This window comes from Phaseolus vulgaris, chromosome 11, assembly GCF_051622355.1.
Source record: "Phaseolus vulgaris cultivar YP4 chromosome 11, ASM5162235v1, whole genome shotgun sequence".
Classification (NCBI taxonomy): domain Eukaryota; kingdom Viridiplantae; phylum Streptophyta; class Magnoliopsida; order Fabales; family Fabaceae; genus Phaseolus; species Phaseolus vulgaris.
Window position 1 is genome coordinate 50740567 of NC_143508.1, and position 19229 is coordinate 50759795.

The 19229-nt window shown below is 34.7% G+C and overlaps 2 protein-coding genes across 5 annotated transcripts; both read left to right on the top strand.

Annotated features, from left to right (window-relative positions):
- Positions 1 to 578: 578 nt before the first annotated feature.
- On the top strand, positions 579 to 5742 carry LOC137827956 (putative disease resistance RPP13-like protein 1). 2 transcript variants are annotated; one of them, XM_090297416.1, is made up of 3 exons: positions 1015 to 1147; positions 1224 to 4460; positions 5388 to 5742. In XM_090297416.1, the coding sequence occupies exon 2, from the start codon at positions 1412 to 1414 to the stop codon at positions 4397 to 4399; it is 2988 nt and encodes a 995-aa protein (XP_090153542.1). In that variant the 5' UTR covers positions 1015 to 1147; positions 1224 to 1411; the 3' UTR covers positions 4400 to 4460; positions 5388 to 5742. The 2 variants fall into 2 exon arrangements, with proteins under 2 accessions (XP_068490472.2, XP_090153542.1); XM_068634371.2 differs by having other exon boundaries at positions 579 to 4460.
- A 4312-nt stretch (positions 5743 to 10054) lies between these two features.
- LOC137809512 (putative disease resistance RPP13-like protein 1) lies at positions 10055 to 18562 on the top strand. 3 transcript variants are annotated; one of them, XR_016517435.1, is made up of 2 exons: positions 10055 to 10575; positions 18245 to 18562. XR_016517435.1 is itself a non-coding variant. In XM_090297419.1 (2 exons), exons 1-2 carry the CDS (start codon positions 10267 to 10269, stop codon positions 11598 to 11600), a joined length of 1224 nt encoding a protein of 407 aa, XP_090153545.1. The 3 variants fall into 3 exon arrangements, 2 of the variants coding, with proteins under 2 accessions (XP_090153545.1, XP_090153546.1); XM_090297419.1 differs by lacking the exon at positions 18245 to 18562 and adding an exon at positions 10948 to 11600 and having other exon boundaries at positions 10267 to 10837; XM_090297420.1 differs by lacking the exon at positions 18245 to 18562 and adding an exon at positions 10948 to 11540 and having other exon boundaries at positions 10267 to 10575.
- Positions 18563 to 19229: the final 667 nt, after the last annotated feature.

The following is a 19229-nucleotide window of genomic DNA, read 5'->3' on the forward strand; positions in this document are numbered from 1 at the left end:
CAAACCACACATTACTATTTAAAGTTCTCTACATTGTTTACAAACAAGCAGTCATGCAAAAATAACATATGGAAGAAATCAAAATTCTGCAAGTTGTGAATGAACCACTTAGACATACAAACATGGGCAGACTTACACACTTGAAAACTTGAATCTCAAATGTGAAATACTTGTTTAGATTCTTCACAATCATAACCAAGAATGGAAGTTTTATATGTGGATTGAATATTTGATCCAATTAATAATTCCAGTACATTGGATTCAATGCCTTCATCTTGAGGTCGTTTAATATGACCATTCACAACTATAAACAAAGTCCAAAAAGATCAGTGACATAATACTCACCTTCAACAAGAAAAAGATTCTTTCATATCATTAGACAAACGACAAATATATTAACTAAGACAAACAATCAACTACTTTAGACCATTTAATTCATCAAATATATGTGTTGTTGCACTCCAAACCATTCTTAATAAGGAAGCACTTCTGCTAAAAGAAAAAAGAAAATGGGAAATGGACTGATTTAATAGTCATGTAAGATGTAAGTGGGTTAGGTGTCTTTATTCATAAAGTAAGCCACCAAAATAGAGTAATTCACTAAAGTTAGTAGAAAATAGTGTAAAAGCCAGATGGTGCTGTCGGCAATAATCATCAACAGCTACTGCTTCCTCTCCATCACTCCTTTATTCAAGTTAATCCATCTCCAACAAAATCCTCACTCATTACCTTTTCTCACTCCTTCATTCACCTAACTAAGCTTCACTTTCAATTTTCACAACCCTTTCTTCTCTTTCATTTCCCCACTTCCTTTCCAACCATGCCGCTCCTTGAAACTCTTGGTGGTGCTCTTTTTGGTGCTCTTCTCCAGGTGCTATTTGACAAGCTGGATTCTCATCAAGTTCTGGACTACTTTCGTGGGAGAAAGCTGGATGAGAAGCTGCTCAAAAATTTGAAGAGGAAGTTGGTGTCCATCAATGCTGTGGTTGATGATGCAGAACTAAAGCAGTTCAGAAATGCATATGTTAAAGCGTGGCTTGATGAGGTCAGAGACGTGTTGCTGGACACAGAGGATCTGTTGGATGAAATAGACTATGAATTCTCCAAAACTCAGTCACAACTTCAATACCAAACCAGTTCTAACAAGGTACGCATTCTTGAATCCAAGCTGAAAGAACTTCTAGATGACCTTGAATCTCTGTTAAACCAAAAGGATGATCTAGGTCTCAAAAATGTTGGCGGTGTGGGATCGGAATTGGCTAATAAAGTGTTAGAGAAAAGAAATGAATCTTCATCATTGGTGGCTGAAGAGGTTATTTATGGCAGAGATGAGGAGAAACAAATTATCCTTAATTGGCTGACATCAGACCATGGAAATCATAACCACCTTTCAATACATTCTGTAGTGGGAATGGGCGGGATGGGTAAGACCACACTTGCTCAACATGTGTACAATGACCCAATGATAGAGGCTAAATTTTCTATCAAAGCCTGGGTATGCGTTTCTGATGAATTCGATGTTTTCATGTTAACCAGAGCAATTCTTGAGGCAATTCAAAATTCAACTGATGATAGTAGAAATCTAGAAATGGTTCAGGGTCGATTGAAAAAATCATTGATAGGAAGGAAGTTTCTTTTGGTTCTTGATGATGTTTGGAACGAACACCGAGACCAATGGAAATCATTGCAAAGTCCTCTTAAATATGGTGATAAGGGAAGTAAAATTCTTATCACAACACGCATTAACAAAGTTGCTTCTATCATGGAGTCAAACAATATTCACCAACTAAAGCAATTACCAAAAGATCACAGTTGGCAAGTTTTTGCTAAACATGCATTTCAAGATGATAACTCTAAGTCGAATTCTGTGTTGGAGGAGATTGGCATGAAGATAGTTGAAAAGTGCCAAGGACTGCCTCTGGCCCTTGAAACGGTAGGAGGTCTTTTACAGTCAAAGTCATTTGTTGAAGACTGGGAAGGTGTATTGAGAAGCAACATATGGGAGTTAGCAATAGAAGATAGTAAAATCATCCCTGCTTTGTTATTGAGCTATTACCATCTTCCTTCTCATCTCAAGAGATGTTTCACTTATTGTGCGTTATTCCCCAAAGACCATAAGTTTGATAAGGAGAGCTTAATTTTCTCATGGATGGCTGAAAATTTTCTACAATGCTCTCATCAGAGTAAGTCTCCAGAAAAAGTAGGTGAACAGTACTTCAATGATCTATTATCAAGGTCATTCTTTCAGCAGCCAATTTGGAACAACCAAAAACATTTTGTGATGCACGACCTTCTGAATGATTTAGCAAAATATGTTTCTGGTGAAATGTGCTACAGGTTGGGTGTTGATAGACCAGGAAGCATACCAAAGACTACCCGCCACTTTTCAACGCTAAAGAATCCTATTGAATGTGATGAGTATAGGAGTTTACGTGATGCTAAAAGGCTACGGACATTTCTGTCCATATCTAGTAATTGTGCAATGTCAATACAAGAATTGATCTCCAACTTTAAGTTCTTACGACTCTTATCTTTGTCTTCTTGTCATAACGTAAAAGAGGTGCCTGACACTATAGCCGATCTTATACATCTCCGTTCATTAGACCTTTCAAGCACACGCATAACAAGTCTTCCCGACTCAATGTGTTCACTCTATAACTTGCAAGTGTTGAAGCTCAACGATTGTAACCTTCTGAAGGAGCTACCCTCGACTTTGCATGAGCTCACTAAGTTGTGCCGCCTTGAACTTAAGGGAACTACTTTGAGAAAGGTTCCAGTGCTTTTAGGAAAGTTGAAAAATCTTCAAGTATGGATGAGTAGGTTTGAGGTTTGCAAAAGTAGTAATGAGGTCAGCAATATTCAACAACTAGGACAACTTGATCTTCACGGAAAGCTGTCAATTCAAAATCTTGAAAATATTGTGGATCCCTGTGATGCATTAGCAGTGGATTTGAAGAATAAAACACATGTTGTGGAGCTAAGTTTAGAATGGGATTCGCAGCGGAACAATGAGAATTCAATAAAAGAAAAACAAGTACTAGAGAATCTGCAACCTTCCAAACATTTGGAGTGGTTGTTAATCGTTTCCTATGGTGGCACACAATTTCCCCGTTGGTTATCTGATAATTCTTTATTGAATGTGGTGTCCTTAGTTTTGGTGGACTGTAAACATTGCTTGCAATTGCCTTCCCTTGGACTTTTGACATTTCTCAAGGAGTTGACAATTGACGGCCTTGATCAGATAGTGAGGATAGATGTTGATTTTTATGGGAATAGCTCATCTGCATTTGCATCATTGGAAGAGTTGACATTTAGGGGTATGAAGGAATGGGAAGAATGGAAATGCATGTCGTGTGCTTTTCCAAGTCTTGAAAGACTTTTTGTACTTCGTTGTCCCAAATTGAAAGGGCACTTGCCAGAGCACCTTCCCCATTTAAGGCTTCTAAGTATTGCTCGGTGCGAACAACTTGTGGCTTCGACTCCGAAGGCGTTAGAAATTGAAGGTGTGAAGACGAAGACATCTTCATTTAATATATTAGGGCTCCTCGTATCTGATACACCTTTTGAATCCTTGTGGATTGAATCTTGTCCGGGCATTAATATTCCCATAAACCATTGCTACCATTTTCTTGTAGACTTGCGTATCACTCAATGTTGTGACTCTCTCACAAACTTCCCTCTAGACTTGTTCCCAAAACTCGGCCTCCTTATTTTGGATGGATGTCATAACCTGCAGATGATATCACAGGCGCACCCTCATTGTCATTTGAAGTATTTGAAAATTAAAAAATGTTGTGAATTTGAATCATTTTCCAATGAAGGATTATCTGCACCAGAGCTAAAGACATTTCGTATTGAAGAATTGGAGAAATTGAAATTAATGCCTAAACTCATGTCCACTCTCCTTCCATCTCTCAATCATCTGTATATAAATAATTGTCCAGGAGTGGAATTGTCTGAGGGATGTTTTCCATCAAATATGAAAGAAATGAGGCTCTTTAGTTGCTCCAAACTTATTACCTCACTAAAGAAGGGGGTTTGGGGAACCAACCCTTCCATAGAATTCTTGTTTATTCAAAATGTGGATGTGGAGTGTTTTCCGGGGGAAGGTTTGCTCCCAGTCTCCCTTACTAAGCTATACATAGATTATTTTCCAAATCTTAAGAAACTGGACTACAGAGGCCTCTGTCACCTCTCCTCTCTTCGGGAATTGATTATTCATTACTGTCCAATACTTCAATGCTTGCCAGAAGAGGGTCTGCCTGAATCCATTTCAAAACTTAACATTAGAAATTGTCCGTTGCTCAAACAGCGGTGCAAGAAAGAAGAAGGCGAAGATTGGGAAAAGATTGCTCACATTAAAACTATATGGCTTGATATGGAAGCAGTAAACATATAAGATGAAGCACAAATTAGAAATTCCTAAGGCACCAATTCTCATATGCCTACATTTTCATCAGGTGCCAATTCTCAACATTATCTTTCAAGCATTTCAAATACAATCTTATTTAGTACAAATATTTTAATCTCTAGTTCACCTCTTTCTCCACTCATCAACTTCTTGTCTTTTTTTAAATTTTTATTATCGATATTCTGTTTTGAAGTTGAAATAATTGTAAAGACTATTGAAGTGGATATTTTTGTGGAATTAGATTGAAAGACGTGTGAATGACGAACTGTCGTGATTTAAGATTTTAAAAGTATATAATGTTATTTTCATTCTCAAATACCCATATCATTAACCATATCGTCACCCTCCGAGTTCTCGACTTTTGTGCCACTAAACCATGTCTTTTAAGGCCTTTATGGTTAATTTATTAAGAAATAAACAAACACACATGAAATACAATAGATTTCAAATATAAATAAAAATAATCAATCAAAAAGATCCAAGAATCTTTTTAGTACTGATGTAGCAATCTCTATTAGTTTACCAAGGTAATATATAGTTACAAAAAGATCTTATCAGAAATATAAATGTAAGTATCACACGGATCATTGTTATCAATGATTGAGATTTATTCATGTAGTTAGTTATTTAGAACTATAACACTACTACAGATATGAATATTCTATAATCCTTCAGCATCTTTTAAAATATATATGAATGCTATGGGATATTTTTTATTTTTCCCTGTCCTTCCTTTTATAGTAGGCATAGCAAATAAGAAAATTCCAATGCCTGCCTCAGACAAGAGGGAACATGTTTGTGTTCCTCACAAATTCTCATTGACAGTATCTGCTCAGTGGTAGATTAAATAGGTCAAGTTTTAAAAGTAAATAAATCAATAAGATCAATAACTTTTTTTATTTCCTGTTACTATAGCTAGTTATATTTGGAGCAGGGGATAATTTGACCAAACTGTTTTTGGATCTGTGTTTGGCAGCTGAGCAAGGCCTTATCCTGGAAGAAAGTTAAGAGAAGAAGATTCAAACTCTAAAACTAGAAGAAACCAACAACAGAAGCCAATGTCCATTAGTATAGGCTTTGATAGTATGCTCTCGGACAGGCTGCAGTTTTAAGCAGTGAGCGTGGCTTTTCTTTAGGAGCCAATGATTCACCAAGCTTAACCTCCTGCACTAAATCTGTATGAAAATCTGCAGAAAGAAATACAAAATGCAGCAGAAATTGATGTAAGAATAACTTTTAGTTTGATTCTTTCTTGTTTCTTATTTTGTATGAGTGATTGCAGCTTGCTTTTAAGCTGGGAAGAGCCTTATGAAAGTAGGGGATTTGTATTCTGTTATATGTTTTTCTCTGGGTAGGTTGGAGCATTCCTGAAATATTCCTTTTATTTTATTTTATTTTTTACTGATAAAAAAAATAACTAGTTATTTTTTATACTAAATGAAATCACTAAATATTACCTAATAGAACGAGGAACCAATTTCACTGGGAAAAGATTGGTCACATTAAATACATATGGGTTGATAGAAAAGTAGTAAACTAGTAGACGAAGCACAAATTGGAAATTCCTAAGGCACAAATTCTCATATGCCTACGTTTTCATCAGGGGTCAACTCTCCACAATTTCTTCATTTCAAATACAATCTTTATTTAATGCAGATATTTTAATCTCTAGCTCACCACTTTCTTCAATGATAACTGTGACAATATTTAATAAATTTACATGAGAAAATTGAATTATTTTTTGTCTTAATTGTCGTTTGAAATAACAATAATCCCTACTTTCAGAATTATTGAATCCAAATATTTGTTCTTGAGTCATGAGATAAATGGAGTCATTTAATTCAAATTTTAGATAGTTAAGAATGGAGGAAGGAAATTATTGGAAGATTCATGAAGAAATTAGGAAAAAATAGATAAATTGCACACTGCCTTTCTCTACAATTTGGTTCTCTAAAGGGTATTTGTTTTCTTCCACTTTTTGGTTCACTTCTAATGATATTATGTCATTTTTTGTCAAGAAGGAATCTACGTTTGTGCATGTTCATGATAATGTCTAATTTAAGTAATATTTCATATTAAAATATAGACACTTATGAGGATTTATTGTTAATTTACATAAAAAAAATAATCCCTAATTTATGAATTTATACCTTTTTACATTTTTTATGATCTTTATTTGAATAAGAGTATTTTATTCCGAAATTTGATGTTAATTGCAGATTTATAAGGAAGATTGAAGATTTGGATTAAAGATGAATGATTTGAGCTAAAAAGATAAAGATAGAAGGTCCCATAATGGAAAAAGATGCAAATGAAGATTGGGACTTTCTTATGTTTTATCAGCCCGTTAGCCTAACCCTAGAAAACTACGATAAATAGAGGGCTAGAGGCTCAACCTTAAGGTGCCAGATTGAGAGGAAAACACCATAGAGTGAATTGTAACCAGTTGGGAGAATGGAAGGTGCTAGAAGTATGCGTGGCTAATTCTACCTTTGGGATTGGGAGTAATCTGCTCAAACTCTTATGTATTGAGGAGTGATATCTTATATATTAATATTCAGTTCTTGATTGATTATTGGTATTGTTGTTTTACTTTTAATTTTCCGTGACAAATTGAGAATCTTAAATCTGACCGGGAGGTATTTTTAGGGTTCTGACCTAAACAACAATACTTAACATATTTGAGTGTTAGGAATAGACTTAAAATGTTAATTGCTATTAAACGTCTGAGCTTCGTTCTAAGTTGTTCTTATAATTATGCGAGAGATCGATAGTTAGGGACATTCTTAAGGATTTTATATGCGAGAAATCGATATAAATGATTTTTATACGGGCATCAATTTCAATCAAATATTGACATGCTAATCAAAATAATTGAGAGTGAGAGAGATGAAACTAATCCTTATTTTTTCAATTGAAACAACTAATTCTTTGTGTGTTTTCTTATTGATCAGTGCCAACACAATTAATTCAAAACTCTTTTAAATGTTATGTTTTTATATTTAGCGATTATTGTACTCGATAATTCACTGTTCCTTGTGGGATTGATATCCGTTCTTAGGAACCATTATTACTTTTGACAAACGCGGTGCACTTGCAGTAAAAAGTCAATCAAGTTTTTGGCGCCGTTGCCGGGGAACAGGTTTGATTTGTTGAGTATAATTTCCTAAATATTGTGAATATATTAACTATTTTTTTTATGTGAATAAATTTTTTAGTTTTTGATTTTTTTTAGAATTGTATATTTTTGTAAAGATTTTGTTTTTATTTTTAGATGTGAATAATTTTTTTTTATTTTTTAGATCTGTATATTTTTTTTTTTTTTTTTTTCTAGTTTTGAATATGTAAAAAGTTTTTTTTTAGATGTGAATATGTTTGTTTTTTTTTTTGTAAAACTGTTATTTTTATGTTAATAATTTTTCTTTTAACTTTTTTTTATTTTTATTTGTTTACTTTATTTATTTTATTTTGATTCTGTTTTGTTATATTTTATTTTATTCTTTACTTCTTTATTTTTACATTGTTTACGTAGTTTTTTTTACTGTAATTATTTTATTTTATTTTTGTTTTTATTTTTATTTTTATTTTTATTTTATTTTGATTTGGATTTTGTTTTATCATATTTTATTTTTACGTTTAGCTTAAATTGTTTATTTAGAGTTTACGTTTCTGTTTAAGTAGTTTCTGTTTTACTATTAGTTTCTGTTTTATTTTTGTTTCATTTTTATATTATTTAGTTATTTTTCTTAATAGTTTTTTATTTAGTTTTTTATTTTTTAGTTTTTATTTTACGCAAGTTTTTTTTCTATCTATATATTCTGTTTTAGTTTTCTTAGTTAGTTAGTTATTTAATTTTTTTTATTTTGCATATTTTTAGTTTTTATATATTATTCTTGTTTTTATTGATTTTATTTTTCTCTTTGTTAAAAATTATAGTTTTATTATTTTATTTAGTTTTTATTTAAGTTTTTGTTTCTTTTATTTTATTTTTTTTGTTCTGTTTTTCATTTACTATTTATTTCTCTTTCTTTTGTTATTTTAAATTTTCTGTTTTTCTTTATTTCATTTTTTTAAAAAAAAAAAAAAAACTATTTACTTGTTATACTAATCTTTGCTTGAGTTGTCTTATGATATGAAGAAAACAAGTTTTTATAGATTGAGCAATTGAGAAGACAACTCGGAAGAATAGAAGTTAAAAGTAAAGAAAAGAGAAGCAAGGAGAGAAGTTAGAAAAGACTGAGAGATGATGATGACGGTACCAATCACTCCTATCAGATAAGTCCAACTGGTAAACCATGGAGAATTTCAAGGGAAACCCTACCTATGTTATGTATTTTGACCTGAGGATAGGTTCTAATATTCAGGGGGCAGATCCAGCAAATGAAGCAAGACTGTAGATAAAGATTTTAACAAAAAGCTGGATGACTTCTTAAGAAGAGAGGATTGAGCAAAAATATGGTTTTATCTTTCTAATTCTCTTTTCTTTTCAAATTATTTGAATTTTATCTTATTTTATTTATTTTATTTTTTGGTTATTTTGTTTTCTTTTTATTTGCTTATTTGTTTAGTTTGTTTTTATTGCTTATTTTGAATAAATTTCCTGTTTTGTTAGTTTGGTACTTTTAAGTCTTGAATGATCTTTCTTGAATAAATTTCAGTTTTAATTTGTTTATTTTCTAGTTTATTTTTTCAAATAAAAAAGAACTAGAATATTAATTTTGAATTGTGGAAAAAAGAATTTGTGTTTAAATATTAAATAGTGAGATGAATTAGACACAGGGTAGAAAAGAAAATATGACTGAATCCCTATTCAAATGTAGTTAAAATTATGATACATGAAAATAATGACAAGATAATTGATTAGGACAAATAATGACAAGACAAGAAGGAATGAGACCATTTAAACCAAGTGAGTGTGTGAACCTGAAACCGTTTTTGAGAGTTTTACTGATGAATTGACAGTTGTGGTTGCTTAATTTTTATTTTTGTTGCATCATAAAAGAGCAGGAAGATGATTGAGATATTTGTTTGTGTTAATTAGGAGCCAGGGCCAAAAAGCCAACCCTTTATATTAGTATTCCATTTTTTTTATATCCCTTGGGCCAAGAAATTTTTTTGTTAATATTGCACCTTAACCTTTATTGATATAATTTCCTACCCTTTAGCATGTCTAAGGAAGGAGAACATAGATGCAATACATATAATTTCTAATCCAATAACACAATCCTCCTTAAATAAATTCCGTCATCATTTTAATATAACTTTAACTGTATCAATAAGGAATTTTGATTTTAGTATATCTAAGATATTTATTGATTTATTATTTTTATACTATGGTTAACTTTTCTAAATAAATTTGAGCTAGCTAGAGTAATAGAATCATGAGTAATAGAATCATGACTGATTCAACTCTGTCACTGTCTAAATAAAAGAAAAATTGGATCACCAGACAGGGAAACAAAAAAATAGGAAAACGAAGGAAGATAAAATTGAAAACTGAGAAAAATAAATAGGGATTGATACTTGAGAAAGGAAGGAAAGAAATGATCTGAGTTGGGTTGCTTTTTAGTAATGTTTGAGTTGTTTAATTAGTTTTTTGATAGGTAAGTTAGGTATGGAATGTCTATAAATTTAAGAGTTGAGACATAATTAAGGTTCCTTGGATTTAATATAAGGAGTTGAGATATTTTCAGAACATTATCCAAACTCAACTACTTTATGCACGTGATCGTATTTGTGTGGTTCAGAACACTCAAACACAAGGATTGAAGTAAAGCCATCGTGAAGAATTCTCACCTTCACTCCAACTTTCACAATCCTTTCTTCTCTTTCATTCTCCCACTTCCTTTCCAACCATGTCAGACCTTGAAACTATTGGAGGTGCTGTTCTCCAGGCACTATTTGACAAGCTCGATTCTCATCAACTTCTCGACTACTTTCGTGGCGGAGAGCTCGATGAGAGGCAACTGAAACAGTTGAAAATGAAGCTGATGGACATCGATGTTGTGATTGATGATGCAGAACAAAAGCAGTTCACTAATTCATTGGTCAAAGAATGGCTTGATGAGGTCAGAGAATGGCTTGATGAGGATCTGTTGGAGCAAATAGACTATGAATTCTCCAAAACTCAGTTGAAACCTGAATTTCAGAGCAGTTCTAGCAAGGTAAACAATTTTCAATCCGAGATGTTAGAACTCCTAGATGAACTAGAATCTCTCTTAAACCAAAAGATTGTTCAAGATTTCAAAATTTCCAGTGGTTTTGGATCTGGGTTGGCTAATAACGTGTCAGGGAAAATAAATGAATCCTCATCGTTGGTGGCTCAAGAGGTTATTTATGGCAGAGATGAGGACAAACAAATCATCCTTAAGTGGCTTACTTCTGAGAGTAACAATCATAACCAGTTGTCAATACTTTCTATTGTAGGTATGTAGGTATGGGTGGGATGGGTAAGACCACACCTGCTCAACATGTATACAATGACCCTAAGAATAAGGAAGCTAAATTTGACCTTAAAGCTTGGTTCTGTGTTTCAGATGAATTTCACGTTCTGAGGGTATCAAAAGCAATTATTAGGGCTTTCACTAAATCAAAAGATGATAGTGAAGACCTAGAAATGGTTCATGGAAAACTGAAAGAAAAATTGACTGGAATGAAGTTTCTTCTGCTTCTGGATGATGTCTGGAACGAAGACCGAGATCAATGGAAATCATTGCAAACTTCTCTTAAATATGGTGCTAAGGGAAGTAAAATTCTTGTCACAACACGCATTAACAAAGTTACATCTACCGTGGAGTCAAACAAAATTCACCCACTAAAGCAATTACAAAAAGATCACAGTTGGCAAGTTTTTGCTAAACATGCATTTCACGATGATAACTCTAAGTCGAATTCTGTGTTGGAGGAGATTGACTTCAATATAGTTGAAAAGTGCCAAGGACTGCCTCTGGCCCTTGAAACGGTAGGAGGTATCTTACAGTCAAAGTCATCTGTTTCAGAGTGGGAAGGTGTACTGAAAAGCAACATATGGGACTTACCAATAGAAGATAGTAAAATCATGCCCGCTTTGTTATTGAGCTATTACCATCTTCCTTCTCACCTCAAGAGATGTTTTACTTATTGTGCGTTATTCCCCTTGTCCAGATCACTAACTGGTTCTAATCTTAAAACCGAAGGTCTAATTTATTAATAATCACAAAACAAAATACATAAAAAAGAATTTAAATACTAGAAAAACTAAACACCTAGAAGTTAGAAAAATAAGAAACTATAAAAATAATAAAATTCAAAATAAAATAAAAATAAGACAAAGCAAAATCAAAATAAAAAAAAATCAGAATGACCTTTTTCATCCAAAATAAAGACCAAAAGAATGTCTTGACCTTCTCGTGGAACTTAGGTAGAAATCTGGAAAGAGTTGCAGCTTCCTGTTCAGACATTGGAGTTCCTTGAGGTTACTCGAACTCCTCATACTTAAGATGACCTCACACTTTTCTAGATTGGTCTCAATACCTAGCCTAAGAACTTTACGCCACCAATATTCCTGAAGAAGCATTTTTTAGGGTTGAGACACATATTGTGTGCTCAAACTTGGTTAGACACTTTCTCCAAGTGGATTGGATGGTCTTTGACTGTCACTGATTTAATTACCATGTCAGCAACATAAACCTCACGATATTATTGATGAGGTCTTTGAACACTTTTTCCATTAGTAGCTGGCACAAGCATTTTTATGGTCAAAAGACATGACCTTGTAACAAAAGTTGAACCCTTTTGTCATGAATGCAATCTTTTCTTCATTATACAGATACATTCTGATCTAATTGTACCTAAAATTGGAACCAAGAAAGTTGAACAACTCGAAACCTTAAACATTATCCATGAGCCAATCTATACTTGGAAGGGGATATATGTCTTTTGGACATGTCTTGTTTAAGTCAGCGTAATCAATGCACATTCTCTACTTGCCATTTTCTCTAAATCAACTGCTAGTCTTCTCTCCTTTGTGAGCTTGTGTTTCCTTTGGGCCATGGGCTTTGCCTGGGGTTGAATGACAAGCTTATGACACATAAAGTTAGAGACTATGTCAGGCATGCATGCTAGAATCCAAGCAAACAGGTCGACATTACAGATGAGGACTCTTTCAATATCATTCCTTAAAGCACAGTTGATCATCTTTCAGATCCTAGTGAGTTGAGTGGGTAGATGGTCGAATTTACCGTGATGATGGTCATCAAAGGTAGGTCGATTGTCTCTAAATTCTACCCTAAGGTCGAAGTCCATTTCATCTTCTACTGGAGATGTCACGCTAATCTCCTTGACAATAAGACACATTTGGATGGTGCCACATTCTCCTGGTAATGTATTCCACAACGAAAAATTATTTCCATTGAACATCTATATCTCATTTTTTTTCCATGGATCTAAAATCGATTTATGCACTTCTTGTTGATTTTGACTTAATCCCAATTCCCACATCAGTGGGTTTGTTTGGGAAGGAGGTTTGAGGGTTATAAATTAAACTCTCCTCCTTCACTGTTAAATATTCCAATTTGTAATATCTTCTCCCATAATAATAAAAGCGAGTTGTTTTTGCTGTGCTCGGAGATTAGGCTAAACAGACCGAACTCCGTTAACAATTTTCGGGTGTGTTTTTTCTTCTTTATCTCTTTTATTATTCCGCTTTATTTATTCAATATTATTTGTCGGGTAGCTCTGTTAGGGTTTTGTTTTAGTGGGAAAATTACCTGTTTTTCCGAACAAGTAGTATCAAGAGCCGAAGGTTCGCCTTGGGTTGTTTGAAATTGTTTGTAATATTGAATACAATATTTTGAGTTTGTGATGGCAAGAGGTCGTCAGCAAAGTCAGACAAAGGGGAGAAGAGGGAGGTCTAAGTCTAAAGGTCGAGCCGTTGCCAAAGATGAGTGTGCTTTCTGTCATGAGAAAGGACACAGGAAGAAAGATTGTCCAAAACTGTAGAAGAAAGGGAAGGCTCCACAAGATGCAAATGTTGCAGAATGCAAAAGTGATGTGGAATCAGATATTTCTTTAATTGTCTCGCTTTCAGCATCATCGTATCCAGATGAGTGGATATTGGATTCAGGTTGTACCTATCATATGTGTCCCATTCGGGATTGGTTCTTTGAATTTCAAGAACTTGATGGCGGGGTTGTTTACATGGGTAATGATAATCCATGTAAGACAGCTGGGATAGGTTCAATCAAGCTGCAAAATCATAATGGATCCACCAGAATTTTGCGGGATGTACGGTACGTGCCAAAGTTAAAGAAGAATCTCATCTCATTGGGGGCTTTAGAATCTAAAGGCCTAGTTGTGACGATGCGAGATGGAATTCTTAAAGCAACTTCAGGAGCACTGGTGATGTTGAAAGGCGTGAGGAAGAACAATTTGTATTACTATCAAGGTAGTACAGTGGTGGGGACAGTAGCGACAACAACTTCTAGCTCTAAGAAGGATGTTGAGGCAACGAAGTTGTGGCATATGAGGTTGGGACATGCTGGAGAGAAATCCTTGCAAATTCTTACCAAGCAGGGATTGTTGAAAGGTACGAAGGCTTGCAAACTTGAATTTTGTGAGCATTGTGTTCTGGGAAAACAACGAAGAGTGAAGTTTGGCACTGCAATTCACAATACCAAGGGTATTCTGGATTATGTGCATTCAGATGTGTGGGGACCTGCCAAGACTCCGTCAATCGGAGGTAGGCATTATTTTGTCACTTTTGTTGATGATTTTTCCAGGAGAGTTTGGGTGTTTACTATGAAGAACAAAAATGATGTGCTTGAAATTTTCCTTAAGTGGAAAGCTCAAGTTGAAAACCAGACAGGAAGGAAGATTAAGGTTCTCTGAACAGACAATGGAGGAGAATACAAGAGTGATCCGTTCCTGAAGGTATGCCAAGATTGTGGCATAGTTCGGCACTTCACTGTTAGAAAAACACCACAGCAGAATGGGGTTTCGGAGCGTATGAACAAGACACTTGTGGAGAAAGTTCGTTGTATGTTGTCTAATGCTGAGTTAGGCAGAGAGTTTTGGGCTGAGGCTGTGACATACGCTCAACATCTCGTCAATCGTTTGCCATCATCTACTATAGATGGAAAAACCCCGTTAGAGGTATGGTCTGGAAAACCTGCAACTGATTATGATTCTTTGCATGTTTTTGGTTCTATTGCATATTATCATGTGATTGAATCAAAGTTGGATCCACGGGCAAAGAAGGCTCTTTTCATGGGCTTTAGTCCTGGAGTGAAGGGATACCGTTAGTGGTGTCTAGAGGCAAAGAAGACGATTATCAGCAGGGATGTTACCTTTGATGAATCTTCCATGTTAAAGAAGGTAAATCTAGAAGGAGCTGATATTACTCCACAGCAGGTGGAGTGTGCCCAGAAGCAGGTGGAGTTTGAGCAGACAGTGGTGATCCCAACACGAAATACCACAAGTGACTCTCCTATGACAGAAGAAGAGTTAGATGAGGAAGAAGTTCCTGCCCAAGAATCTCAACAGCAATCAGCGTCAATTGCAGTTAGAAGACAGAGACGAAACATTCATAAGCCTGCTCGTTTCATTGATATGGTTGCCTATGCACTTCCAGTTGTTGATGACATTCCATCCACTTACCAAGAAGCCATTCTGAGTTCAGAGAGTGGTAATTGGGCAGGTGCGATGGAAGAGGAGATGCAGTCTTTGAAGAAGAACAAGACGTGGAAGTTGGCACAATTACCAAAAGGTAAGAAGGCAATTGGGTGCAAATGGGTATTTGCAAAGAAAGAATGATTTCCTAATAAAGAAGATGTTCGCTACAAGGCAAGGTTGGTTGCTAAAGGCTTTGCTCAGAGAGAGGGAATTGATTATAATGAGGTATTTTCTCCAGTTGTTAAACATTCCTCCATTCGAATTTTGTTGGTCTTGGTAGCACAGTTGAATTTGGAGCTTGCTCAACTTGATGTAAAGACCGCATTCCTACACGGTGATTTGGAGGAGGAAATCTATATGACTCAACCAGAAGGATACAAGGTTGATGGTAAAGAAGATTGGGTTTGTAAACTTAGCAAATCGTTGTACGGACTGAAACAATCTCCGAGACAGTGGTACAAACGATTTGATAAGTTCATGAAGGATCAGAAGTACAAGAGAAGCAAATATGATCACTGTGTGTATTTGCGCAGACTTGAAGATGGTTCCTACATTTACTTACTCTTATATGTTGATGATATGCTGATTGCAGCAAAGAGCCAAGTTGAGATTGACAGGTTAAAGGCTCAGTTGAATAAAGAGTTCGAGATGAAGGATTTGGGGGAAGCCAAGAAGATTCTCGGCATGGAGATAAACAGGGACAGGGAGAGGGGAAAACTTTGGCTGTCACAGAAGCAGTATTTGCAGAAGGTACTACAACATTTTGGTATACACAAAGATACAAAACCTGTAAGTACCCCACTTGCTCCTCATTTGAAATTAAGTAGCCGTTTATCTCCGACGACTGATGAAGAACGAGAATACATGGCGAAAGTCCCATATGCAAATGCGGTTGGAAGCTTGATGTATGCAATGGTGTGTACAAGACCAGATATTTCACAGGCTGTGAGTGTTGTTAGCAGGTACATGCATAATCCGGGCAAGGGACATTGGCAAGCTGTGAGATGGATTCTATGGTACCTCCAAAATACCTTACATGTTGGATTGAAATTTGAGCAAGATGAATCACTTGGTCAATGCATAGTTGGATATTGTGATTCTGATTATGCAGGTGATTTGGATAAGCGACGGTCTACAACTGGCTATTTGTTCACTTTAGCAAAAGCGCCAGTTAGTTGGAAGTGTACCTTGCAGTCTACGGTGGCTTTGTCAACGACAGGAGCAGAGTATATGGCGATTACAGAGGCTGTGAAGGAAGCAATTTGGCTTCATGGGTTGCTTAAAGACTTGGGAGTTGGTCAGAAACAACTTGAGTTATATTCTGACAGTCAGAGTGCTATTCATTTAGCAAAGAATCAAGTCTTTCATGCACGGACGAAGCACATTGATGTTCGTCATCACTTTGTGCGTGAGATTCTCGAAGAAGAGGAGATTGTTCTCCAGAAGATTCACACTACGGAGAATCCTGCAGATATGCTCACCAAGGTGGTTACAAGGACCAAGTTTGAACACTGTTTAGACTTGGTTAATATCTTGCACATTTGAAGTTGGCGCCCGAAGGCGCAAATTTAAAGCACTACAAAGTTTGTTTTTGTTATGTTTTGAGAAGATTTGTTTTAGGTGGGACTTGAAATTAAGCCAAGGTGGAGATTTGTTGATTTTGGCTTAATCCCAAGTCCCACATCGGTGGGTTCATTGTTTGGGAAGGAGGTTTGAGGGTTATAAATTAAGCTTTCCTCCTTCACTGTTAAATATCCCAATTTGTAATATCTTCTCCCATAATAATAAAAGCGAGTTGTTTTTGCTGTGCTCGGAGATTAGGCTAAACAGGCCGAACTCGGTTAACAATTTTCGGGTGTGTTTTTTCTTCTTTATCTCTTTTATTATTCCGCTTTATTTATTCAATATTATTTGTCGGGTAGCTCTGTTAGGGTTTTGTTTTAGTGGGAAAATTACCCGTTTTTCCCAACACTTCTCACTATGAATAGTATTATTTACTGGTATAATGGCTATAGATTGTGAAATAGTACATCAGGTAAGTTTCTAGGAAAGAGATGTGAGTCATAAATGGACACGCTTAAGTACCAAGTTTTTCATTGTCATAATATTCCTAGACATGCCTTTTTACACTACCACACTTTATATTTAATAACAAGAATAATTCATTTCTGATGTGACAGATCATACTATAGTTAATATAAAAGAAGAAGTTGAGAGGTTCATGATGACGATGAAGCCACAATCCAGCTTCTAGTGAGTACCATAAGACTTGTGGTCTCAGAACAATTTTAACTAGGCCCACAGTGGGTGTCAAATGTTCTTACCAAGGTTGAGCTGAAATCATCTAAGATGGATGCACAACCTATAAGGGCGAATTGACCTCTTCGAGGAAGGGTTGTCAAACTTTGATGATAAAAAGCGAGTGGTGATCCACTTGTAAAGGATTCTCCAAATATTAAGGTGATTAATCTATTATTAAATTGGACTAATTTCACTAGCACAAAATGTATAAACAATGACTATTTATTTAATGCAGTTTTAGGGTTAGCCGTTGTCATTCAAAATGCGGTGGTATTTTTGAAATTAATTTCATTTACGAATGCGGCTATTTGTAATAGCTGCATCCTTAAATCAAAACGCATGATTTACGAATGCAACTATTTAAATAGCCGCATTCTTAAATCAAAGCGCATGATTTACGAATGTGGCTCTTTAAATAGCCGCATTCGTAAATCAAAGCGCATGATTTAAGAATGCGGCTATTACCAATAGCCGCATTCTTAAATAATTTTTTTACCCTAATTTTGAAGCGCGTCACTTACGCTTTCATACTTTTTTTTTTTTGGCGCTTCGCGTTTTCTCTTTGTTTCTGCTATGGTGTTTCTCTCTTCTGCGAGTTTCATTGTGTTCTCGTACCAATGTAAGTTCATTTCGATTCGGTTTATACATATTTTTTGTTTCACTTATTTGTTTGTTTTCTTGCATTGGCGAAGGGTTATCTGACGCTTCATTTTCTCTTTTGTTTATGCTCTCGTGCTTCCTCTCGTTTTCTACGAGCCTTCATTGTCTTCTTTGTGCCATTGTAAGTTCTTTTCGAGTTCTCTTTCTTCTTCACCATTGATTTATATATATTTTTTCGTTTCTCTTATCTATTTGTTTTCTTGTATTGACGAAGGTCACCAGCTTCATTGTCTGCTGTTTGGATTTTTGCTATGCCATATTTGCTTCGTTGTTGCTGTTGCCACCGCTGTTGCTGCCTTAGGGTTTACGGTTTTAATTTTTTTTTTAAAATTAAATAAGAATGCGATTATTTACCATAGTCGCATTTATAAATCGCATTTACGAATGCGACTAAATAACTTCACTTGTAAATCTTCGATTTAAGAATGCGTGTTGATCAAGTGCGGCTATATAACCGCCCTTGTAAATGTAAAATAGCCGCACTCGTTTGACCTGTCTGCACTACTGTTTCTATTCTAACAAATGAGTTTTTAATTTGCAGATGGTTTGACATGTCAAATGGATATTATATTATGAATATTTTGACAATGAATTGAATAGTACAATAATATATATATATATATATATATATTTATTAAAATGACATAAACATTAATTTATAGTTATTATTCCATAACCCTACAATTAAATAATATTAATCACAAAAATTGAACAATGTTGTTTTTTCTTGTTCGTTTTCACATGCTCATGCGTTCATACACTGTTCTTGTTTAGGCTAATTAATGTAAATGATGATCTTGTATACTTTTCCATACACATATTTTTCAAAGTATTTTCTAATAATTTTTAGTCATTGGCGTGTTAGTAATACAATATTTGGCTAGAAACAATGTATTTACTTTTTGACTAATAGGGATATGTTGTTACTAGACATGAACACGGATGAAGTAAGATGAAAGAATAATAATCTCTTATACTTATTCAAAATCCCAAACATTAATTTGCATTAATAAATATCTTCCTCTTTTGTGGTGAAGTACCCAAGTATAAATATTTATTTTCAGTCATTTGACCCTTTTATTAATAAAATAATATTTTAAAAATTAAACTATCAAAAAAATTAATTTTCAAAATATGGTGAACTGAACATTTAACAAGCCAACAATATTTTGTTTGATAAAAGATCCTTACAAAAATATTGCATTAT